Below are 24,791 nucleotides of genomic sequence, written 5' to 3'. Positions count from 1 at the left end.
TTGTGATATCAAATAACCTAAAACATGTTTTTTCTGTCAAGGCTTCTTTCTTTTTTCTTTCTTTCTTTTCTTTCTTTTCTTTTCTTTTCTTTTCTTTTCTTTTCTTTTCTTTTCTTTTCTTTTCTTTTCTTTTCTTTATGAGAAAGAGAAAGAGAGAGACGGAGAGGGAGAGGGGCAGAGAGAGAGGGAGACACAGAATCCGAAGAAGGCTCCAGGCTCTGAACTGTCAGCACAGAGCCAGAAGCAGGGCTCGAACTTGTGAACTGCAAGATCATGACCTGAGCCGAAGATCAGATGCTTAACCAACTGAGCCACCCAGCCACCCCTGTCAAGGCTTCCTAACGTATGGGACATAAGGAAGTGGTGTGGAGTGCATCCTTGGGGGTGTTCCAGAAGAGGACACCAAAGGCAGAAAGAAGCTCCTTCAGCTCTTGCTTGTTTTGTTAATGGGTATTCACTGACATGTAATACTCTATCATCCATAAAATGCATCCATAGACATTTTCCATTTGACTTCCAAGCAATCCTACTGAGGTAAGGTGGACAAGGTAAGCTACCTTGTCATTCCCAGGTAGAAAGGAAGTGGAGGCTCACAGTTGATGCTTTAGAACTTGGGTGATCTGACTGCTTGTCCAGTAACGTGAGTTTTTTCCTTTACATCAGTGACGGGCTCCCACCCCACCATGGCTTGCCGCTTCTCCCTGCCCCTCCTCCCCTCTGCCCAGTAGTAGTGGTGGAGGGCCAGTGGCGCATGCACACGCCTCAAGATAAGAAACACTAGCTCAGAAAGGGGGTTAAAACGATCATTATTTAACTTCCCAGCGCCGTCTTTCCACCCCTGTGCCTGGTGAGGGAAGGCTATGGGGTTTGCTTTTTTGCCCTTGTTGGGTTAAATTGTAGGAATGAAACTAAGCCTGAGCCTATCTTATCTTTCTACACACAAACATGTATTGCGTGTAAGTTTTTTTTTTTTAACCTGGTTGGGGTTTTTTGTGTGTTTTTTAATTTATTTTTTATTTTTATTTTATTTTTAAAGTTTTATTTATTTAAGTCATCTCTACACCCAACATGGGGCTCGAACTCACAAGCTTGAGATCAAAAGTCACATGCTCTATTGACTGAACCAGCCAGGTGCCCCTGTGGTTTTTTGTTTGTTTGTTTCACTGTAATGTGTATTTTTGAGAGGGAGAGAGAGAGAGCATGAGCCAGGGAGTGGCAGAGAGGGGGACACAGAATCCAAAGCAGGCTGCAGGCTCTGAGCTGTCAGCACAAAGCCCAATGCGGGACTCAAACCCACGAACTATGAGTTCATGACCCAAGCCAAAGTCAGGTGCTTAACTGACTGAGCCACCCAGACACCTCCCCGCAGGGTTGTTTTTTTTTTTTTTAAATCGAGGGAATATAAGCATACTATTGGATATTTGGAAAAATAACAGGAAAAGAAATTACCCATAATCCTAAAACCCTGATCACCTGTTATAGGCATTTTGTTGTATTTCCTTCTGTTTTTTTTTTTTCTCTGCATGCTTCTCATGTAATGAAAACCACAGTGTTTATATTTTACATCTTTTTAGTATTATGTCTTAAGGGTTTTACGTGGTTTTCATAACCTTTATGCTTAATGGCTGCATCATTATCCATTGAGTAGATTTGACAATTGTGTCCCATTTTCCTTTTACTGGTCATTTCAGCCATTACTCCTTTTTGTTGTTGCAAGCAATGCTGTAGTGAATATCAGTGTAATTTTAACATAATTTGGATTGTTCTTTATTTTTTTAATTAATCAATTTATTTACTTATTTTTATTATGTTTTTTACAGAGGGATAGTCCAATGGGGGAGAGGAGCAGAGGGGGGAGAGAGAGAGAATCTTTTTTTTTTGTTGCTTTAATTATTATTTTTTATTTTATGCAAAATATGCATAATATTTTAGGATCCCATGCCATTTAACTGTTTTTAAGTTGAGAATCCTTTACACTTTGAACACCTCAAATGTAAGTCAGGGAGGTCTTTCTGACAAAAAAAAAAATCTCAAAAAGTTCACTTAATTTGAGTTTATATCTTTCTAATTGTCATTTTCCTAGGATGAAAAGAATCAACTGATGACAACAAATGTGTGGCTCAAACAGGTAACTGTCAGTCCAAGCATTATATCTGCTAAACTATTTCCAGTCTTTTCTATTTAGAAAGACTCCCATTTGAAAAATAATTATTTTCAGAGCATATTGAGTTCTTCAGTGAGATATCTGGGAATGGTTAGGAAGGGGCTATTACTTTTCATTTTCTTTTTTTTTTCTAATTTTTTAAATTTACATCCAAGTTAGTTAGCATATAGTGCAACAATGATTTCAGGAGTAGATTCCTTAATGCCCCTTACCCATTTAGCCCATCCTCCCTCCCACAACCCCTCCAGTAACCCTCTGTTTGTTCCCCATATTTAAGTCTCTTATGTTTTTGTCCCCCTCCCTGTTTTTATTATTTTTGCTTCCCTTCCTTTGTGTTCATCTGTTTTGTCTCTTAAAGTCCTCATATGAGTAAAGTCATATGATTTTTATCTTTCTCTGACTAATTTCACTTAGCACAATACCCTCCAGTTCCATCCACATAGTTGCAAATGGCAAGATTTCATTCTTTTTTGATTGCCGAGTAATACTCCTTTGTACATATATCTAGACTACATCTTCTTTATCCATTCATCCATCAATGGACATTTGGGCTCTTCCCGTCCTTTGGCTGTTGTTGATAGTGCTGCTATAAACATTGGGGTGCATGTGTCCCTTCGAAACAGCACACCTGTATCCCTTGGATAAATACCTAGTAGTGCAATTGCTGGGTCGTAGGGTAGTTCTATTTTTAGTTTTTTGAGGAACCTCCACACTGTATACAGAGTGGCTGCACCAGTTTGCATTCCCAGAGAGAGAGAATCTTAAGCAGGCTCCATGCTGAGCGTGGAACCTTACACTGGGGCTTGATACCATGATGCTAGGATCTGGGATTGGGACCTGATCCAAAATCAAGTGTTGGACGCCTAACTGACTGGGCCACCCAGGCGCCCCCTTGATTGTTCTTCAGAATCTAAGCCTAGATTCCCAAAAGTAGAATTTCTTGATCAGTGTGTGAGCTAATACACATTCCCCCAAAGCAAGTACCAAATTACATTCCGTTATGAGTCTTCTACTGGAGCCTTGTCACCTTACCGCATCTTAGTTTTGTTTTGTTTTTTCCTAAATGTACAAAACCCAAAACTAAGTCACTTGCTTCTCAGAACTCCCTTGCTTGATCCTGGACGTGGTGGAATAGTAGCGCATGGCCAGGCAGGAGGGATGGCGAGAGGGCTGGCCTGGGTGTGTTCAGGGTCTGGTGTGTCATGTGGAGAATGTCACTTATGAATGAGATTTCGTATCTAGCACTGGGGCTGAGAATGAGGGCGTGGACATGGTGTCTGTTTAGGCGGGCCATGAGCTGTATCACCCTGGTGTTGTTCTCCCCAAGCCTATCAAGGTTATTTGCCCAGGGTCACAGAGCTAGTAAGCAATAGAGTAGTAGTGATAGCCTGATTCCAGTGTTCTTTTTACTGGAGGAACGCCACAGACTTTTTTTTGTTTTTGTTTTTGAGAGAGAGAGGGAAGGTGTGTAAGCAGGGAAGGGGCAGAGGGAGAGGGAGAGAAAAATCTTAAGCGTGGAGCCCAACATGGGGCTCGAGCCCACAACTTTGGGATCATGACCTGAGCCAAATTCAAGAGTCCAGTGCTTAACTGACTGAGCCACCCAGGCACCCCAGGAACACCACAGACTTAGAGCTGACTGTCCTCTCTGTACTTTTAGCTTTCCCTCCATTCTTCCCTTCTTCTACCCTCTCGACACATTGACTCTTGCTTACATACTACTTGAATTTTCCATATATTTCCACATATATGCATGCCTTTGTTCAAGATGCTTTTAATCCCAGATCCCTTTTCCCAGACCCTAGCCCACCAGATTAACAACGGAAAAGTCGACTCTTGTAAAACAATTTTAAAATGTCACTTCTCAATTATCCTACCCCAAAATATTTCCTTTACTAAACTACCATTATCTGTAGGCTTTGTCACTTACCATGCAAACTATTATAGCCAGTAAGTTAACGTGAATACGCCATCTCAACCCTAGATTATAAAGGGTGAGTGGATTAGCTCTCACGCCAAAACAAAAGACCACAGACTAGGTGGCTTAAATAACACATTTATTTTCACACAGTTCTAGAGGCAGGACATCCAAGGCTAAGGTGCCCTCAGGGTTGGTTTCTGTTGATGCCCCTTCCTGACCTGTAGACAGCCTCCTTCTCACTATGTCCTCACATGGCCTTTCCTCTGTGCAGTGGATGGAGAGGCCTCTAGTATCTCTTCCTCTTAAAAGGACACCAGTCTTATCACTAAACGCCCCACACTTAGCACCTCATTTAACCTCAATTACCTCTTTAAAGGCCCTGTTTCCAAATACGGTCACACCAGGGGTTAGGACTTCAACGTATGAATTTGGGGGACACAATTCAGTCCATAACAGAGGGCAACAATCTTTCCATTCTTCACATTCTCCCATAGCACCTACATAGCATCTCCTGTCCTACAAAATGGGAAGTCCAGATATTTGTTGACAAAGTGTTAGAATTCCTGACTGGAGCTAGAAGAGAGAGTGATATGGTCGTTTAAATCTATTGCTTTAGCATGTCTTTGAAACATTTCCAAGTTCTGTTCTGGAAGGTCCTGTGCCCTGCTTGGGACTCAGAGGTCTCTAGGGCAGTGGCATAGAGTTAAAAGGGAAGTTCCTGGGGCTCAGGGTGGGAACCGCAGCAGCACATGGCTGGGCCCTCTCACTAACCCCACCAGAGAGTGAGGGACCAGAGGTTGTGAGGTATCTGCGGTTCCAGGAAGGGACGTGGGGCAGGTCAATCTACCAGGCACATGCAGTGGGATGAGCCCACTTCCCACTGTGCTAACCTGGCAGGTTCTAAACACTCTCTGACAACCATTGGTGCCCCAGCAGGTGTCACAATGGAATGTGAGATGATTTGACAGCATGGCTTGGGAGCCTCCATGGCCACTTATCTTGGATGCCCACATATCCACACTTTCATTTCAAATGGTCCGCCTAGAATATGTTACCTTCAGAACCACCCTGGATTATTCTGGGAAGCAAAGGGCTTATCGTAATTGGGCTCCCCACTTTATTTTTAATTGTCCAAGGTCCACTTGCCAGACTATATGTCTTAGCCGTTGGCCACAGCCAAGAATAACCTTTACGGCATGCATCTAGGTCTTCATATAGCCAAGTGTCCTGCCTGTAACAGTCTCCCCACACCAGAGTACTGACCTCCAGTTCAGTTCTCATCCATACAACTGAGAGCTGCCATCAGGACGTTTGCTTTAAAGATTTTAAGTAATCTCTACATCCAACGTGGGGCTTAAACTTAAACCCCGAGATCAGGAGTTGCATGCTCCACCAACTGAGCCAGCCAGGTGCCCCTATGTATCTAATCACTATGTATGTATGTATGTATGTATGTATGTATGTATGTATTGATTTATATGGCTTCCACTTAGCAGTGGAGGGAAGCACTTTTACATAGGTCCCCATCTCCCAAAGTTGTTTTAAGTGGTCTTATCTCTCACTGGCTTATTTCCCCCTCAGTCAGAAGTCTCGACTTAATTTTGTGTAGGTTCTTCTAGCCAATTCATGCTGACCACTACAAAATGACTGCTTTTTGAACCCAATATACAATCTATCCCTTTTCATTATTTTCCTCCTGCAAGGCTTAACATTCCTTAATTTTCTGAGGTGCCACTTCCTTTCTCAGTGATCTTTGTTTTTATATGTTGGGTAAGAAGTCATAGAATTGGTAGGAGCAAGAAAATAAAATCAAGAAGAAACTAGATGGGATTTATAGGAGAGGGTCTAAATAGCAGCAAGTTGTAATGCAGACCTAGGATGCTGTTTAGGATACTAGAATTTCAAATGGGGTTCTTGTCTTGGTGAGCTGTAGGGAAGAGTTGTAAGGTCAGCTCAACTTACATAACCTGAACATAAGGATGTGCTTATGGAGAAAGGGTATGGCTCCCCAAGGACTATAGCTGGGGAAGACAGCTGATAAGGAGCTTCCAAGGTAAATGAATGCATAATCCTCCCATGGGAAAACTGAAAACCATGTAAAACACATGCTTCAGACTTATTCCACCCCAGGGGAGAATATCATATTTGTCAAATTCCCATCAAGCTTTAGTCGAGGCCTGCTCTCAAAATGTGCTAGTTACCCTACAGAGCAGTGGCCTTTTCGTGGTTTTAAAAAAAGCCTGCAGACCAAGAGACACACAGTGCAAGTCAGATGAAGCCCAGCAGATGGAGTAAGCAGGGGGCAGAGGCACCAACAGCTTCTGTTAACACTTGACTTAGAACTCTCAGTAGAATCTAGTGGCACACTAATTTTAGTTTATGGATACATTTTAGTCATTCTTAGGTGAGTAGCTCTTACTTTATTTTTAAAAATTCAATATAATATCAGGTGATTTTTCCATATGAAACCAAGAAAGGTATTTCTTTACACCCATTTTTTTTAATTAAAAACTTTTTTTTTCCTCCAGTTTTATTGAGAAATAAGAAGAGCATTCTTAAATCGTTCATAATCATCAAATGGTCTCCAGCCTAGGGAACCACATAGTTTTTATGCCTCCCTTCTGCCTTGACTTGAGGGAATGAAAGTATGGTCGGGGGAGGGACTCAAGGGAGACTGTACATAACAGCCTATTACATGTTCTATTAAGTAATTCTTTTAAAAAATATTTTTTAATGCTTGTTTATTTCTGAGACAGAGAAAGACAGAGCATGAGTGGGGGAGGGGCAGAGAGAGAGGGAGACACAGAATCTGAAGCAGCTCCAGGCTCCAAGCTGTCAGCACAGAGCCCGAGCTCAAACTCACAAACCGTGAGATCCTGACCTGAGCCGAAGTCGGTCACTCAACCGACGGAGCCACCCAGGCGCCCCTCTACTAAGTAATTCTTAACTATAGCAAGAAGGTTAGCTGCAGAAAGAGGGTCCCCAAAGCAAAACCATTTCAGTTCCGGTTAGTAATTGTCTTAAAACAATGTAATTACACATAACTACACTAGTGGTAAGTTCTGGTCTTCATTTATTTTATTTTTTTTAAGATTTTAAGTAATCTCTACACCCAACGTGGGGCTCAAACTCACAACCCTGAGATCAAGAGTTATAGGCTCCACCGACAGCCAGCCAGGTGTCCCAGTTCTGGTCTTTAAATGGTCTTTTTCCAGTTAGTATCACACAGATACCTGTTCTCTGTGAGTACCCTGATGCTTAATAAAGCTTGTGCGCCAGATAAAAGATTTTCCACATTTCTCACATCTGTAAGGTCTCTCTCCGGTATGAATGACCTCATGGCGATGAAGATTTGCCTTAAAACTAAAAGTTTTTCCACATTCTCTACATTCAAAGAATTCCTCCTTGGTATGGGTTCTTTGATGCTGAATGAGGTCTACATTCCGACTGAAGCATTCCCCGCATTCACTGCATTTATGAGTGTTCTGTTTAGTGTGAATCTGTTGATGGCTCATAAGGGTCGAATGCCGACCAAAGGCTTTTCCACACTCGACACATTTGTGGGGTTTTTCTCCACTATGGATTAGCTGATGTCGAATAAGGGTTGAATTCTGACTAAACGTTCTTTCACACTCACTACATTTATAGGGTTTTTCTTTGGTATGGATCCTCTTATGTTCAATAAGATATGCCATCTGACGGAAACATTTTCCACAGTCATGACATTTATATGGCTTTTTCTGCAGATGACACTGTTTATGGACAGCAAGAGTGGACTTCTGTTTGAAGGCTTGCCCACATATGTCGCATTCAAAGGGGTCCTCTGATGTGTGAATTCTATGATGTCGAACAAAATTCGCCTGACGTCTGAAGACTCTTCCACATTCACTGCATTTGTAAGATTTTGCGTTTGGAGGGATTTGCTTATGCTGCAAAAACAGTGATCTCTGACTGAAAGGCTTTCCATACTCATCACACTGGCCACGCCTCCTCCCTGTTTGAGCATTCTGACCTTGAATAAGGTGAAGGTTTTGAAGGAAGTTCTTACTGCATTCATCACCAATAGTGGGAAAGGCAAGTCTGTACATGTCCACCAATTCGTTACATTTACGTAACTTTTCTGAAGATCCCTTGGCTGTTTGCTGCTTTACTGCCGATGTCTTACACGACTCTAAATCTTTAAAGATCTTCTGCCCTGGAGTTGGCTTTTTCATCTTCCATCTGGCTTCAGAACCTAACCAAATAAAAAGAAGACACAGAAATGACCTGCCCACCACATCACAGAAGGAAAAAAAAGAAGCCACCTGTGTGTGTGGAAGACACTCAAGTGAAACGAAGTGCTTGCTTAGTTATATTGTCCTGCTAAAGAGGCCCAAATTCTGATTTCCACAGGACTCACGGCTTTGACACCAGAAAGAGTTCTCAAAATAAACTGAACGACTGAAAAATGCACAAGTGTGTGTCAGAGAAGTGAGAACTGAGTAAATATATCACTACTATTGGAAAAATAAAACTCTCGGTACTCAGTGAAGTCACATAAATATAGGACAGGTGACATCTTATACTTTCTAGGTTAGTATTTTTTTAATAATTCTGAGAGAAACAACTCTTTAAAAACGGAGAGCATAAGACACAAGAGAAAAGGAACCAGAGGGAAGTAGGTACAAAGGCCAATGGAATAGAGTAGAGGTTCTCGATCAGAGGTGATTTTGCCTCCTGGGGGACACTGGACAATGTCTGGAGACATTTCTGGTTGTCCCAACTGGCATGGTGCTACTAAAACCTAATGGGTAGAGGCTAATATGGCTCAACACCTGACAACGCACAGGACAGCTCCTCCACAACAAAGAATTATCCAGCCTGGGGGCGCCTGGGTGGGTTCAGGTCATGATCTCGTGGTCTGTGGGTTCAAGCCCCACATCGGGCTCTGTGTTGACAGCTCGGAGCCTGGTGCCTGCTTTGGATTCTGTGTCTCCCTCCCTTTCTGCCCCTCCCTCACTCATGCTCTCTCTCTCTCTCTCTCAAATAAACATTTTTAAAAACTAAAAAAAAAAAAAAAAAAAAAAAGAACTATCTAGTCCCAAATGTCAATAGAGCAGAGGCTGAGAAACTCTGGAACACAGGAATGTGAAAAAAAGGTAAAAGCAGCAATCAGGACATAGTAAGTAGGAAAAAGTAGGTATGTTGAGAAACACCGTGGGAATATGACAAACAGGATGAAGGCAAAGGAATGAGAGGAAAACAGAGGGGAAGGATAAGTAACGAGCATAGAAGAAAGAAGTATCTGATTTGGAAAAAGAGTTCAGAGAAACACTCTACCGCAGTAGAACGAGCATGAGCTTTGCAGGCTTGAAATCGAACCTCAACTATCAATCTGTGTGACAGATTGATATAGTTTTTAAAACTATAAATCAATCTGTGTGACATCTGAATCTTTTGCTTCTTCATCTGGAAAATGGGTCTAATGGCCACACTTCCGTACTACCTTCAGAGGGCAGCAGGGATGAATAAGTGGGATAATGGATGTTGAACATGTGGCTCAGGATCTGGGGGGCACACGAGGGGCTTCACTAAGGTGCTTTCCTGCCCCTTCCTGATTTTTCCACTTGGACTGGGTCCTCTCCTCACCCACCTGGGCAAGCACTACTGGAAGCCTTCCTAGTCCCAGTTCTTGGTAGATCCAGGATCCATGGCTCTTCCCACTGCTCCAGCAGGCAGATCACCTCAGGTTTGGGAAACTGAAATCCTACTCATGGGGAAGTAAATGGGATGTGGTTAGTGAGTTACAGAGAGAGGTCCCAGCGCTCACCTTAACCCCCTTGAGTCTACAGTGGCAAACAGATAAGAGCAATAATCAAAAGGGCTGGTGAGAAGAGAATTTGGCACAATCTTTCTGAAACTCCAACAATCTTTACTGAAAGATTCAGTAAATTCTCAACAATATTCACACCCTTAGATTTGGTCATCGTAGAGATACAGCCTAAGGAACAATCAGGACAAGATTAATGTGCCAGAGATGTTCAGCACAGTTGTACCTATGCAAAACTGGAAATAAAGTAGACATCAGTATGGGAACAGCTACAGTGTAACGTGAATTCAGTGAAGGCAAAAGTATTAGATCCTAAAAATCCATGTGCTCAAAGAATATTAAAATAGGAAAATGTTCCCTATATATCTTAAAGGAGAATGAAAAACTCATGAAGTATGACCCAAATTTTGTTTTTAAAAACCATATGTGTGGGTATATGTACATTAAGTATTAATATATATGAAAAGACTAGGAAAAAGTAAACCAACATGTTAACAGGGGTAATTTCTGGGCAGTAGGCCTGCAGATGATTTTTATTTTCTACTTTGTTAGTGAAAGGCCATTCAATAATCAGAAAGACTGAGAGCCCATACCCTTTAACACCAATATTCTGGATCTTGGGAACAGTCAGAAATTCATATAAGGATTTATGGTCACAAACATCCATTAGAACATTAAGTATAGTAGATGATAAATCCATAAACAAGTCAACAACAACAACAACAACAAGCCAAACTAAATATCCCTAAATGGGAAAATGATTAAACATTACAGATCATACAACAGAATTACATTATGATCATTTACTGTATTTATGGGGGCTTTTAATAACATAGGGAAAATGTTGAAGCTTAACATTAGTTAAGATTTAAAGGAATTACAAAATTATACACAGAGTATGTTCAGCCACATTTTTTTAAGCTTATTTATTTATTTTGAGAGTGACAGAGACACAGTGCGAGTAGTGGAGGGGCAGAGAGAGGGAGAGAGAGCGAATCTCAAGCAGGCTCCATGCTGTCAGCACAGAGCACAACGCAGGGCTCGAACTCACAAACTGTGAGATCATGACCTGAGCTGAAACCAAGAGTTGGATGCTTAACCGACTGAGCCACTCAGGCACCTCTGTTCAGCTACATTTTTTAAAAGGAGAGAGAGAGAGAAAAACTGGATGGAAACATTCCAAAATATGAACAGTGTTACCCCTGAATGTTCTCCCGTTCCTGTACCTTGTGTGTATTCAAGTCTGCTCTTGTAAATGCTTCTACAAGGAAAATAAACATCAGAAACTCCAGAGGTGGGCAGACAATCCCGCAGGAGGTGGTCAAGACTGTATGTAGCAAGAGTGTCAGTGTGGGCGTCAAAGCTGGACCCCAGAAAGAGATTTGTTGAGAAAACGCCCATGGGAGGAGACTCTGCATTGCAATAAGCCAAAGGCAGGGTCCGTGAGTGGGGAAGCAGTGGAGGTTCAGAAATGAAGTCCGTTAGGAATCATTTCCTAGACACCCAGTGATGCTGCAAACAAAGAAGGAACCCATTTCCAGAGGGAAGAAAGAAAAAGACTTTTCGAGAGAAAAAGAAGCTAACCTTTGGAATCCAAATCAGCCATAAACCGTTCAGCTCCTATGGGTCTTACAGATAAGGAAGATGCGGATCGGGGTGGGGAGTGGATTAAGCGTCTCTGACCTCTAAAACAATAGGCAACTATTCATTGTCCACAATCCCTTATTTGAAAACATTGTAGAGGCCAGCTGCGTTTCAGGTCAGAATTTTTCTGGATTTTAGGAAGGTGACTTGGTGTGTATGTTTTCTATTATGTACCACCCCCAACAGGGGTTGGAGCCGTACCCTTAATCAAACACGCTGATATTTCTGGTACGCTAAATATATAGATGTGATGACCACATGGGAAAAAGAAGGATGATACACAGCTTCCAGTAGAAGAGATCAGGTTTTACCACCTGAACACTTCAGGTTGGGTCTTACAGCCAGATGAGTTATGAAAAAACTTCTAGTTTGCAAAGCTTTTCTGATTTTAGAATTGCAAATAAGGGGCTGAGCACTTGTGTAGACACTCGGAGCCAAATCTTCAAGCCAAGTCATTCATTACCCAGCAAGATCATGTTCCTGTAATTCTCCAGCATCACGTCTCTGTAGAGGTCCTTCTGAGCCCAGTCAAGTTTGTCCCACTCTTCTCTAGTGAAGTACACAGCCACATCCTCAAATGACAGCGACTCCTGAAAACAGAGACTAATTATAGCCTCAATTCTTTTTTTTTTTAAGTTCATTTATTTTTGAGAGAGAGAGAGCAAGAAAGGGAGAGAGAAAGAGAGACAGAGGGGATCCCAAGCAGGCTCCACACTGTCAGCACAGAGCCCGACACGGGGCTTGAACTCATGAACCGTGAGATCATGCCCTGAGCTGAAATCAAGAGTTGGACACTTCACCAACTGAGCCACCCAGGTGCCCCCAACCTCAGTTCTTAAAATGACTTTGTGAACTATCATTATTCTACAGGTGAGGCTTGAGGAGGTAAAGTGACTTGGCCAAGCTCATTCTTTCCTCTATACTATAGCATAGACAAACTTTTTCTTTTTTAAAGTTTATTTATTTTGAGAGAGAGAGAAAACGTGCATTTGTGAGTGGGGGAGGGGCAGAGAGAGAGAATCCCAAGCAGGCCCTATGCTGTCAGTGTGGAGCCCCATGCGGGGCTCAACCTCACAAACCATGAGATCCTGACCTGAGCCAAAATCAAGGGTCGGACGCCTAACGGGACTGAGCCACCCAGACACCCTGACAAACTTATTCTGTAGAAGGCCAGATGGTAAACATTTTAGGCTCTCAGGTGATTTGGTCTCTGCTACAATTATTCAGCTCTGCTGCTGTCACACAAAAGCAGCCAGAGACAACAGGTAAGTGAATGGGCAGAGCTGTGTTCCAGTGAAACTTGACTACCGGGTCCAGGTCAGTTTGCTGACCCTGCTCCATACACCAGCACCTTTAACAAATACTATATTTCTGTCCCAGATTCCCTTGGGAAAGAAATGGCACATTCAAATGAGGTCACTGAGGATAGTTTGGCATGCAGACAATTTGCAAAGGAAGGGACAGGCTTCATGGAAGCCAACAAGGCATGCAGAAGCATGCCAGGCTGGCTCTCATGGGGAACAATCACCCATATGTCTGAAGGGGAAGACGGAAGGAGAGGGGTTACTGGAATCCAGAAAGTTGTTAGAAGACTGGAGCTCTGCGGCCACTCTCATCCCACAGCCCAACAGGCACGGGGCTGTGGGAATAAAACCCGACACCACTTTCTTCCAGGTTTCTGGTCCCCTGACCCCTTCCATCCCATTGCCAAAAGCCAGCACCCATCGATGGTGTGTGAAGGTCAGCCTCCCAGGGCCCAGACCAAAGTGGGGGAGGGTGGAACATATATCAGAGGGGGGCAAACAGAGACCGTTGGTACAATGTACTACGGGGTAGAAGTTTTGTAGAAGTTTCCATTTGCAACTATGTTCAACTCATGTGGGCTGAGAACAGAAGGTGCCTCCCACCACGGGAGCTCTTGGAGCAGAGGCCTAGTGTCTGCCCACCACACTCCCCTCTATTAGGACAAACTGAGTAGCATCAGAGGCAATCTGTGGATGAAAAGGGTGATCAGGAAAAGGAAATACTCACCCCCACCCCCTCAGGAAACAGACACCAGAATCTCCCAAATTGCATGACCCTTCTTTCCTCCCTACCAAGCCTGATTTCCAGGACTATGGTTTCAAGTTCCCACTCACTACCCATCCCAAATGTCCCTCCTTTTACCACAGCTGCTCTGCAAGTCTCCTCAGCTGACATTCTCTGCTCTGCATGAAGGCTAACAGGTAGGAATAAAATGGCTTCATCTCCCACCAAGTTATCTCTATACACTCAGTTTGAGAGTCAGGCCTTTAATGTTGCCCCAAACTCTTGCTCTCTCATGTTCCTTCTCAGGGTTTTCTATATCTTTACCACTCTCTTTCTTTCAAGAAACATTTATTGGGCACCAGTAAGTTGCTAGCCTTCAAGCTGTAGGCCAGCAATAAAGGTTCCTAGTGAGGCCACAGGATATAGCTGTTCAGGCTGTGCACTGTTCAATCCTGCAGAACACAGTTCACATCACAGCTGTGTGAATGGGGAGTTGCTACATGCACAATCTGTCTGACTCTGTAAGCAGCCTTTGTCCCTGCTCAGGGAGTGAACTGTCCAGTGGGGAAAGATGGAAGTCAACATGGTAACAATCCAGTGGGAGGTACTCGGAGGGGGCTAGGAGGACATGTGACTCACCCTCACTACTCCCTTCGGGAAGGCATTGCCCATTATGTCCCAGGAAAGAGCCCACGGGGCACAGGCTCCCTAACCCCTCTCACACTCCCACCAGGCATTACCTGTGTTCTCACTCCTCCCCCTCCCCACCTCAGCAGAAGAGGCTCTTCTAGCAACCGCTGCCCCTCTGCCTCCACCTCTGCTTCCATTCCCTCATGTCTCCCCCAGGGTCTTAATCCAATGACAGCACTCTGCCTTTTCTATATCCTTACCCTCTTCTCCCCTACCATACCATGACTTATAATAAGAAATGTAGATTTAATCTTCATCATTTCTGGCACAGAGCTCCTAAAACCGCTGGAGTTCCTAAGGGATAAGAGCAAAGGAGCATCTCTTAATAGTTGGTCTTTTGCCCTTGGTTTCTGAAATAGCTCCAGAGCCACAAAGGCATGTCACCTTACAACAAATTCCTTTGACCACACCTGAGTTAATGTTAAAGAGGTGAGCTTTGGAAAGGCCCCAAGTCTGGGAGGCTGGTTGCCAGGGGGAACCAACCAGGTGACTAGAGGGTTTGAACCCTCCACCCCAATTCAGAGGAGGGAGAGGGGCTGGAAATCCAATCAATCACCAAAAACCAATGATGTAATCAATCGAGTCCACACAATGAGTCTCCATAAAAACCCAGGAGAATGGGGTTCAGAGAGCTTTGGGGCTGTCGAGCCTGAGTTGGTGCTGGGAGTGCTGCACACTCAGCACAGAAGCTCTGTGCCCCTTCCCCACACCTTGCCCTACGCACCTCTGTGTGGCTGTTTGCGAGTTACAGCCTGTAATAAACCAGTAATCTAGTAAGTAAACGGTTTTCCTGAGTTGAGTCACGCTAGCAAATTCATCAAACCCAAGGAGCGAAGTCATGGGAACCTCCAAATATATAGTCAGTCACTCAAGGTACAGGTGACAACCTGGACTTGCAATTGGCTGGTGTCAGAAGTGGGGGAGGGGCAGTCCTGTGGGACTGAGCCCTTAACCTGTGGCATCCAATGCTAACCCTTGAAGAGAGCATCAAAACTGAGCTAAACTGCAGGGCACCTGGCTGGTGTCAAGGAAGTGCCCGATATGTGCGGGAAAGCACCAGCATGTCTGATGTCAGAAGTGAAGTGAAAGCATGAAAGGAGAAAGCAGAGAGACACAGGAATGTTTTTCTTAAACACTTACTTCTCCACTAACTCCTTCCCCTTCGCCACCAAAAATGCCAAAATCTCGCCTATCTTTAAGAAGATGTTCCGTGCTTTCCTTCTCTGCTCTCTCTCCTTCCCTTACCGGACCAGCTTCCAGAAGAAAACCACACACTCACTTCCTGTCACTCCATAAGCCACCATCCGGTTTAAGCCTCATCAAGCCTCTGCAACTGCTCCCTATGTCGGAGCACCTGGGATCGCAGGGCAGAGTGATGCTAATGAAGGAAGTCAGGGAGGGTTTCACGGAGAAGAGTTTTTAGTTCAGTCTTAAAATGCAAATATGTGAGTTTGCCTGTGAAGGGGAGAACGGGCTGTGCAACGGAGCGGAGGAACGGAAGAGCGCTGCAGACTCTCTGGCGGTCAGGGCGCACTGGCCATGAAGCCAGAAGAGCGCTACAGACTCCTTGTTCCCTCCTTGTCCCGCTGTCCTTTCAAAATTGTTGCAATGGCATCCTAACTTGTCTCCTTAACTTTAAACTCAACACTTTTTTTTAATGTTTGTTTTGAGAGAGAGACAGTGACAGCAGGGGAGGGGCAGAGAGAGAGAGAGAGAGAGAGAGAGAGAGAGAGAGAGAGAGAGAGAATGTCAAGCACGGACAGCACAGAGCCTGATTGACGCAGGGCTCGATCTCACAAACCATAAGATCATGACCTGAGCTGAAATCAAGAGCCAGACGCTTAACTGACTGAGCCACCCAGGTGCCCCTAAACTCAACTTAAAAAAATTTTTTTTTTAATGTTTATTTTTGACAGAGAGACAGAGCATGAGCAGGGGAAGGGCAGAGAGAGAGGGAGACCCAGAATGGGAAACAGGCTCCAGGCTCTGAGCTGTCAGCGCAGAGCCTGACACAGGGCTTGATCTCAGGAACCATGAGATCATGATCTGAGCCCAAATCAAGAGTTGGACACTTAACTGACTGAGCCACCCAGATGCCCCTAAACTCAACTTTTCATAATCATCCTCCGTAATGTTACAAATTCAGTAACTAAGCTGCTCTTGTTCCCTTTAACACGGGCAGATCAGAATTTATCCCCATATTACAAGAATCTGTTTACATATCTACTTTTCCATAAAGACTGTTAACTCCTTCAGGTAGAGTTTATATCCCAGCACAAAGGAAAGTATCTGGTACACAGTAGGTACACAGTATCCCTCACTGACAGAAACAATCAATGACTATTGTAACAGTAGCTAAAGCTTGCAGAGTGCTTAAAATATAACCAGATACTATGGTAAGTATTACTTACTTATTTTCATAAGTGTCTCAATACTCACAACTCCTTGTGATAAGAACTATCATCGTCCCATTTACAGATAAGTAAACTGAGGCCCAGAGAGCTTATGTGACTTGTGACTTGCTGAAGGTAACACAACTAAAACAAAGCCTGGACTTGAACCTGAGCCCACAGTTCAAGCTCTTTACAGCATACCTTCCAAGAAAGAAAAGTCCCCAAATTAATAAAGATGGCTCAACGTGAACAAAGGAGTCAAGGCCATTGCAGGGCCACAGGGAGTATCCTAAGGAAGGAGAGGAGCCGCCCAGCTCACCTTCCACCCAGCTGTCACGAATACAGCTTCCACATCCTGGTCTTGGAGATGGGGCAGGATTGCAGCCATCAGTCTAGACTGAAGGAGAAAAACGATCATGAGTATGGCCAGAACTTAAAGCTCTCTCACCAGGCAGCCCTGGGACAGGGAAGTCCAACGAGGCCAACAAACCTCAGGTAATACCCAGTCACGGTGTTTGGTGTCAAAATGGGTGATAACATGAAAGGAGCTGCTAGGAGAGTCTTTTCAGGAATTTCTGAAGTTAGCTCAATTTCCAAAGCTTTATCCAAGGGCCCCGCCCTCCCCTTCTCTCTAGAGTATGTTCTGTAGAATACGTTCTCACTGAAAGACTAAATACACAAAGGGACAAGACCATAAACAAAAACAGAACTCTGGCTCACCACCTGTAGCAACCAGCCCAGAACCCAAACCACAGCCAGTGTAGCAATCAGCCCCACATCCAGATTTGGTCAATAACTGCCAGATTATCCTGAATTTTTACTTCCTTCTTCCAATTTAGGACCAACAGAGAAAGCCCTCCCCAACCACACAGGATGTTCCGTTTCTACTTACCACCTCCAGCTTTCCCAAGCCAATAGCCTCCAAAGTGGGTACATCCAAACTCCCCCCTTTTTCACCCCACTTTCGCCTGCCTGCCTTGAGTCTCTGCTAAACACGTGACAGTGGCTCCCTTCCTTGCTGTGGAGGGTCTGAATGAAGAGCCTTTGCTCATTCGCATTTTGGGGGGTGGGTGGGGAGGGCGGTCTTCATTTATTTCTGCATCTCACACAGAATCAGCTCAGAGAGTATAAAATGACGTTAGGGCAGTTGGAGATTTCAGGCTACATTTTATATACACAGAGGTAATCACTGTCAAAAGGATATTCAGAGAGCTTTACTTGATATGAATATTTTCTTGAGGGAGAAACAAACAAGGAGACTTCTAAGCCGAAAGCGTGAAGAAGCTGAGAGCTCTCGGCAGTCACTGCTCAGTTCAGAAAGCACGTGAAGGGGAGAGAAGATGCTGCCCCATGATTATGTCGAGCTTCAGGCACTTGAAAAGAGGCAAACGCAGAGAAAGGCCTTCTCTGAACCCCCTGCATATGCCTAAAGACAGATCCTCCAAAAAGAACTCAAGTGTCATAAATTCCCCTCCCAGGGAGTTTCACCAACCAGGGAAGATAGACTTGTGTCACAGGAGAGGAGACTAGACGTTGACACAACACCCAGACAAACTTTGTCATAAACTATTGGACCTTCTGTCTATTCTTCTATGGGCCCGTTCATCTTTCCTAAAAAGCATTTACTCTCCTCTAAGAGGCCTACATCCTCTCTCCCCTTTCCCTATTAAGATGGTATTTAGGGGTGCCTGGGTGGCTCCGTCAGTTAAGCGTCAGACTCGATTTCGGCTCAGGTCATGATCTCACAGTTTAGTGAGTTCGAGCCCTGTGTCCAGCTCTGCGCTGACAGTGAGGAGCCTACTTGGGATTCTCTGTCTCCCTCTCTCTCTCAAAAATAAATAAACTTAAAAAAAAAAAAAAAGATGGTATTTAGGCCTGAATTCTAAGCCACCCCAGCAGTTACTCATTTTTCTGTGGGTATTTCCCACACATACACGAAGTATGCATGTAAATAGACTTGTCTGTTTCTTAATCTTTTATTGCAGGAGTCTCAGCTAAGAACTGAGAAAGACAGTTATTTTTCTGCCCCCTACACAGGAGATGAGGAAGTAGCTTTGTTTTCTATCGTTTACTAGAAACTTACAACCCTATTTTAGAATAGAAGCACTGTACAAGTTGACTGGTCTGCAGCTGACGCGCTAGGAAGCTACAAGTCACCCTGACATGAAGAAAGCTTAAGTTCTGCAGGAGAGTCTGCACTTTGGCGAAATTAGGGCAGTTCAAGTTTTGATTCCACAGCCATGGGTGGTTGGCCTAGGGTACATCCAAATTGTGGCCCTCCACAATTGTTACAGTAGTAACAATAGTTACTGGGATCCAGGTGATTTTTTCTTTTCTTTTCTTTTCTTTCTTTTTTTTTTTTTTTTTTTTTTGTGCTTCTCTGGCCACTGGTGAACGCTGCTTTCTCTAAGTGCGTTTTTAAGAACATCCCTCGCACCATTCACGTACCCTAAAAACACTGCTTGGAAGATCCTCTGCTCTGCCTTTTAAGCATGGAGGCGCTCCAAAGAAACGTCCTGATCGATGGCTTCAAGACTGGGAAAGGGACCTCAACCCTCTCATTACCTAACTATCCCGTCTACCATGCATTGGAAGTCAGAATCTAAAACGCCACTTCGCAACAATGTGAACTCAGGAAACGTTCGATCACATCTCCTTTTCGTCTATAACCTAACCAAACCAAACCGAACCGAACCACACTATTAACCAGCCGTTCATTCATCGGACTTGTTCCTCCTTAATGTTGAAGACCCGACGCCACGGAAAATATTCACAAGTTGACATCTTCAGGAAGACGCTCCCTTAAGTCCCTGCGACCTGCCCCGAAGGCGGGGGGTGAGGACTGTCTCTCGAGCCCTGTCACCTTCCGTTGCGGGGACACCGTGGCTCTGCCGCCGCACCCACCCGTCCCATCACACGAGCTCCTCTCTTCCTAGACCTGCTTCCGACCCTCCGCGGTGCCATCTCCTCCGGGAAGACCTCAGTGTCCACCTGCGGCGGCCCCCATGGCTGGGCTTCCCTCTCCAGGTTCGGGTCAAGACCCGTGACAGGTCGCCGCCCCTCCGCTAACCCCCTACCTGAGGGCGCGAATGCGGAAGAAGCCCGCGCCACTCGCCGACCCTATTCCTGCGCGGGGAGCCCAGCTTCTCGGCCAGCGTACCTTCTAGGAAGCTCGGAGGCTTCGCAACTCTCTGGTCCGTTTAATAGAGAAGGGGCCTCCGTCTCACGCACCCCTGGTCGAGGCCAATCAACTGCCGCAGAGGGTCCCGGTTGGGGCACGTGACTTTCAGGCCCCGCCCAGCCGGTTCCCGCCCAGCCAAGCAGTTCGGAATCTCTAACAAGAATCACCAGGAGGTTTTGAAAACTCTAACGGCGAGACCTTCCCCTCCCACACCAGTTGAACCAGAATGCGTTAAGATGGGCCCTTGTGCAATTGCGTGGGTTTTTAAAAAATGTTTTATACATTTATTTTGAGGGGGGGAAGGGCAGAGAGAGAAGGAGAGAGAATCCCAAGCAGGCTTAATGCTGTCGGTGCAGAGCCAGATGCCGGGCTCCATAAACTGTGAGACCGTGACCCAAGCTGAAATCAAGAGTCCCATGCTTAACTGAGCCTTTGAGGCGCCCTCAAATTGTGTATTTTTAAAAAGCTTCCCTTGTGAGTGTAGTGTAGAGTGACCACCTTTTAATCTGTTTTTTAAAAAATATTTATTTATTTTTGGCAGAGCGCGAGCAGGGGAGGAGCAGAGAAAGAGGGAAACAGAATCCAAAGCTGGCTCCGAGCTGTCAGCACAGAGCCCAACACAGGGCTTGAACCCACAGACCGTGAGATCATGACCTGAGACAAAGTCGGTCACGCAACCGTCTGAGCCACCCAGGCGCCAGGAGAGTGACCACCTTTTTAGAGAGCCAACCCTGGACACAGTCCTACCAGACGAATAACATAGTATGTTGAATATAATGAATTATTATACATATCTGTGTTATTGCTGTAACATAAAAATATGAAGATAGGTATTTATCTAAAATTATGTTATTCAGAATTTACTTTTCTGTTACATGAATGCTATTTAAACAAAGCAACATAGGACTAGTTAACAGTGGCAATTAGTTGTAATTGATAGTAGGACTAATCTTTGATAGGATTCTATGTTTAGTAAAGAAAAATAAATCAACAGTTAAAAAAAAAACAAACACTCTTTGAGGTACTGTGTGAAATCCTGCCTTTAAGTCTTGATTTTCATGGGCCAAAACATTAGAGAGAGGGGGGAGAGAGAGAGAAGGACAGGGTGTTTGTTTTACCAGTATCATACGAGTTGTTTGACCAGAGACAAATTAGATAACTCCTCTGTATGTTACTTTCCATGCATGTAAAATGAAGAGATTAGTACCATGAATTTTATAGGGTTGTTCTGAGTAGTAGTACCCCCTTATCCTCTGTTTTGTTCTCCTCATTTTCAGCTCCCTGAGTCAATCATGGTCCAGAAGCAGACGATCCTTCTGACATAGCCTGAGAAGGTGGATAGTAGCCTAACGCTACCTCACAATGCCTACATCATACCCCTCACTTTATCTCATCCTAGAAGCATTTTATCATCTCACATCATCACAAGAAGAAGGGTGAGTACAGTACAATGAGATATTTTTAGAGAGACCACATTCACATGACTCATTACTTACTCTAATTGTCCTATTTTATTGTTGTTGTTAATCTCTTACCATACCTAATTTACAAGTGAAACTTTATCATAGATATGTATGTATAGGAAAAAACACAGTATATATAAGGTTTGGTACCATCCACACCTTTCAGGCATCACCTGAGGGTCTTAGAACGTATCCCTCCACAGGTAAGGGGGGAATACAGATAAAGGGGGGCCACTTTCTGCTTGTTCTCTACTGTACTGAATGAGTTAATATATGTAAGGTGCTTATAACAATGCCTGGCCACATTAAATGTTCCTAAAGCATTAGGGAGAAAAACCTTCAGTATTCTAAACATCTTTAGATGAACACATATTCATTGACTCAGTGTTGTAGCAGTTTGAACTTCCAAGAGACAAGAGAATCAGGAAATACAATGAAATTCATTCATTCAGTTAATATTCGTTGAGGGCTTATAATGTGCCAGGCACTGTTTTATTTCAAATATTACACATTAAAACATTATTCAAAGTATTTAAGGCTTGGTCCAGGCAAAGGGCAGCTGATCTCATACAGGAAAAACCAGTTGAGCTTTTGAAAAATTATGCTGTGCTAAAGGAAGGACATTGGAGACTTGGAAGACTCAAATTCAGGAGTAGTTTCCCCTCTCAGGATATTTACTGACAGCTGAAGCTACATGGATCAGGAGGCCAAAGAACTGTACTAAAATACTGGGAAAGGAACAGAAGAATTTTCAACGTCCCAGTGCTTGAGACAGAGACTACTTCAGTGGCGAGATTACTAACTGTAGGTCTTACAAGCAGTAGTTTCTATTGCTACTCTTTAAGCTCACTGATCCTTGCACATATTGTCGTTTTTATCTCTAGAAGTTCTCTTTTTCTTTTTATTACCTTTTATTTTTCTGTTACTACATTTATGTTCTTTTAAGTCTTTGAGCATATTCATAATTAAAGTCCTTGTCTCCCAACCCATAATGTCTGTCATTTCTGGATCTGTTTCTATTGACTGATTATTTTCCTGGTTTTGGATTACATTTTCCTGCTTCTTTACATACCTATTGATTTTTTATCAGATGCTAGACATTATAAATTTTACATTGAGTGTCAGAGTTTGTTGTTTTCCTTTTTTAAAAAAAATGTTTATTTATTTTTGAGAGAGAGAGGGAGAGACAGAGCATGAGCCAGGGCAGGGCAGAGAGAGAGGGAGACACAGAATCCAAAGCAGGCTCCAGGCTCCGAGCTGTCAGCACAGAGCCCGATGTGGGGCTTGGACCCACGAACCATGATATCATGACCTGAGACGAAGTTGGATGCCTAACTGACTGAGCCACCCAGCACCCCTGTTGTTTTCCTTTAAAACCATTGGAACCATATGATCCAGAAATCCGTCTTCTGTAAATACCCCAAAGAAATTAAATCAGTGGTTCAAACAGATATTTGTACACCCATGTTCATAATAGCCTTATTCACAACAGCCAAAAGGCAGAAGCAAGCCAAGTTTCCTGGGCAGAGGAGTGGATAAGCAAATTGTGGTGTATCCATACAATGGAATATTTTTCAGCCTTAAATAGGAAGAAAATGCTGACAAATGCTACAACATGGGAAAACCTTGAGGACATTATGCTAAGTTAAAAAGGCCTGACACGCAAGGACAAACATTGTATGATTCCACTTTTGTGAAGTACCTAGAGTAGTCAAACTCTTAGAGACAGATAGCAGAAGGGCTGAGGGGAGGGGGAAATGGAGAGTTGATGTTTAATGGGGACAGAGTTTCAGCTTGGGAAGAAGGCCAGTGGTGATAGTTGCAGACAATGTGAATGTACTTAATGCCACTTAAAAATGATTAAAAAGCTAGGGGCACCTGAGTGGCTGAGTCAGTTGAGTGCCCGACTCTTGATTTCAGCTCAGGTCATGATCCCAGGACCGTGGGATCGAGCCCTGCATCAGGCTCTGTGCTGAATGTGAGGCCTGCTTGGGATTCTCTCTCTCCCTCTGCCCTTCTCCCCTGCTCTCACTCTCTCTATATATATAAAATAAATTTTAAAATGGGAAAAAAAATTTTATTTTTAAAAGTGATTAAAATTTTAAATGTTATATATATTTTACAAGAATAAAAATATATTTTTTTCCTTTAAGACAGTTCAAATTATTTTCTGATCAGCTTGACTCTTTCAAGGTTTGTTTTGAAGCTTTGTAAAGATGAGTCACCCCCAAAAGAGTGTGACTTTGGCCTGAAAGTTTGAGCAAATCTTGATGTCCCCTAAGGCTAGTTATTGTACTTCTAGGAGTTCTGCTGAATGCCTCAGGTCAGAGTCCTCAGATTTCAACGTGAACATCTCCCAGCTCTGTGTGAACGCTGAGAACTATTCACCTTACTGTTTCCTGTTCGTTCTTTGCCTGGCATTGATTCTATTAGGAACAGACTCAAGAGGACGCTTTATGGAAATTTCTAGAGATTTTCTCTGTGTAGCTTCTGGCTTCCTAGGATTCTGCCACCCAAACCCATCTGCCTCTGCCTCCTTGAACTGAAATGTCTGTCTCCTCATCTTAGAGAACCTGCTATGGTCTGTATGGACTCTTTCTCCCCTGCACTGTCATAAAAGGTGCCTTTTTCTCAGGGATCACAGGTCTGTACTGCCTGTTGTCTCCAGTCTGAAAACATTTTTCATAGGTTGTCTAGTTTTTTTTTTAATGTTTATTTATTTTTGAGAGAGAGAGAGAGAAAGAGAGAGAGAGAGAGAGCGCATGAGTGGGGGAGGGGTGGAAAGAGAGGGGGACAGAGAATCCCAAGCAGGCTTCATGCAGTCAGCACAGAGCCCAACATGGGGCTTGAACTCATGAACCATCAGACTATGACCTGAGCCAAAGTTGGACGCTCAACCAACTGAGCCACACAGGTAGGTGCTCCTGTTCTCTCTAGTTTTATAGTTTTTTACATGAATTCAGTAAGTCCACTCTTACTAACTACATCATGGCCAGAAGAGGAAACTCTGTATAGTTTTAACATGCATTTATCTTCCTTCACATGCGCTTAAAATTTTCAGTATTTAAATTGTTAAAAAGAAGCAACAGGCCCCAAATGGAGTCACTTGAGTTAAACCTGATGCCCACGGGCTGGGTCTGGGGACCCAGAGGGAGTCCCACAGGACCTGGCTGCGTGTAGGATGGAAATCGAGCGTGAGCCAGCAGGAAGTGAGAGCAGAGTTTATAGAAGGTGTAGAGAGAGTGCAGATATAGATAGTGTCCGGGCTACTCAGAAAGAAAAGGAGGGAGTCTCGTCTTTGTTTGGGGTCTGGGATTTTTACTGAGGACAGGGATCTGGTGCACATGTCCCCTCAGGTATCCAGGAACTGGTTAGAGCAAAGACAAGGACCCAGGTGTTATTCCTTGGAACAAAGGGGCCTTGGCATTAAGATGTCTAGTGCCATGGTCCAGAATGTGCATAGGATGGCTGTGGTGTCTAAATGAGGTATCTATCTGG

At 43.9% G+C, this 24,791-nt stretch overlaps 1 protein-coding gene and 1 long non-coding RNA gene across 7 annotated transcripts; one reads left to right on the top strand and one right to left on the bottom strand.

The window, feature by feature from the left end:
- Positions 1–253: 253 nt before the first annotated feature.
- On the top strand, positions 254–8,626 carry LOC124519195 (uncharacterized). Of its 2 annotated transcripts, XR_006964049.1 has the most exons (3): positions 254–534; positions 2,084–2,128; positions 7,832–8,626. It is a non-coding gene; the product is annotated as an uncharacterized LOC124519195 (long non-coding RNA). The 2 variants fall into 2 exon arrangements; XR_006964048.1 differs by lacking the exon at positions 254–534 and having other exon boundaries at positions 1,876–2,128.
- Positions 6,977–19,847, bottom strand: ZNF789 (zinc finger protein 789). 5 transcript variants are annotated; one of them, XM_047089280.1, is made up of 5 exons: positions 19,554–19,710; positions 16,969–17,046; positions 12,002–12,128; positions 9,718–9,831; positions 6,977–8,319 (listed from the first exon to the last, which is right to left on the bottom strand). In XM_047089280.1, exons 1-5 carry the CDS (start codon positions 19,611–19,613, stop codon positions 7,307–7,309), a joined length of 1,392 nt encoding a protein of 463 aa, XP_046945236.1. In that variant the 5' UTR covers positions 19,614–19,710; the 3' UTR covers positions 6,977–7,306. The 5 variants fall into 5 exon arrangements, with proteins under 5 accessions (XP_046945236.1, XP_046945240.1, XP_046945239.1 ...); XM_047089284.1 differs by lacking the exon at positions 19,554–19,710 and adding an exon at positions 19,810–19,847 and having other exon boundaries at positions 6,978–8,319; XM_047089283.1 differs by lacking the exon at positions 19,554–19,710 and adding an exon at positions 19,727–19,809 and having other exon boundaries at positions 6,978–8,319.
- Positions 19,848–24,791: the final 4,944 nt, after the last annotated feature.

The sequence above is a fragment of the Lynx rufus genome, unplaced genomic scaffold (genome assembly GCF_022079265.1).
Source record: "Lynx rufus isolate CCGP_SWC_20201006 ecotype Redwood Valley unplaced genomic scaffold, mLynRuf1.p SCAF_27, whole genome shotgun sequence".
NCBI lineage: Eukaryota > Metazoa > Chordata > Mammalia > Carnivora > Felidae > Lynx > Lynx rufus.
Note: the sequence above shows the minus strand (reverse complement) of the source record. Positions and strands in the feature narration are given on the sequence as shown.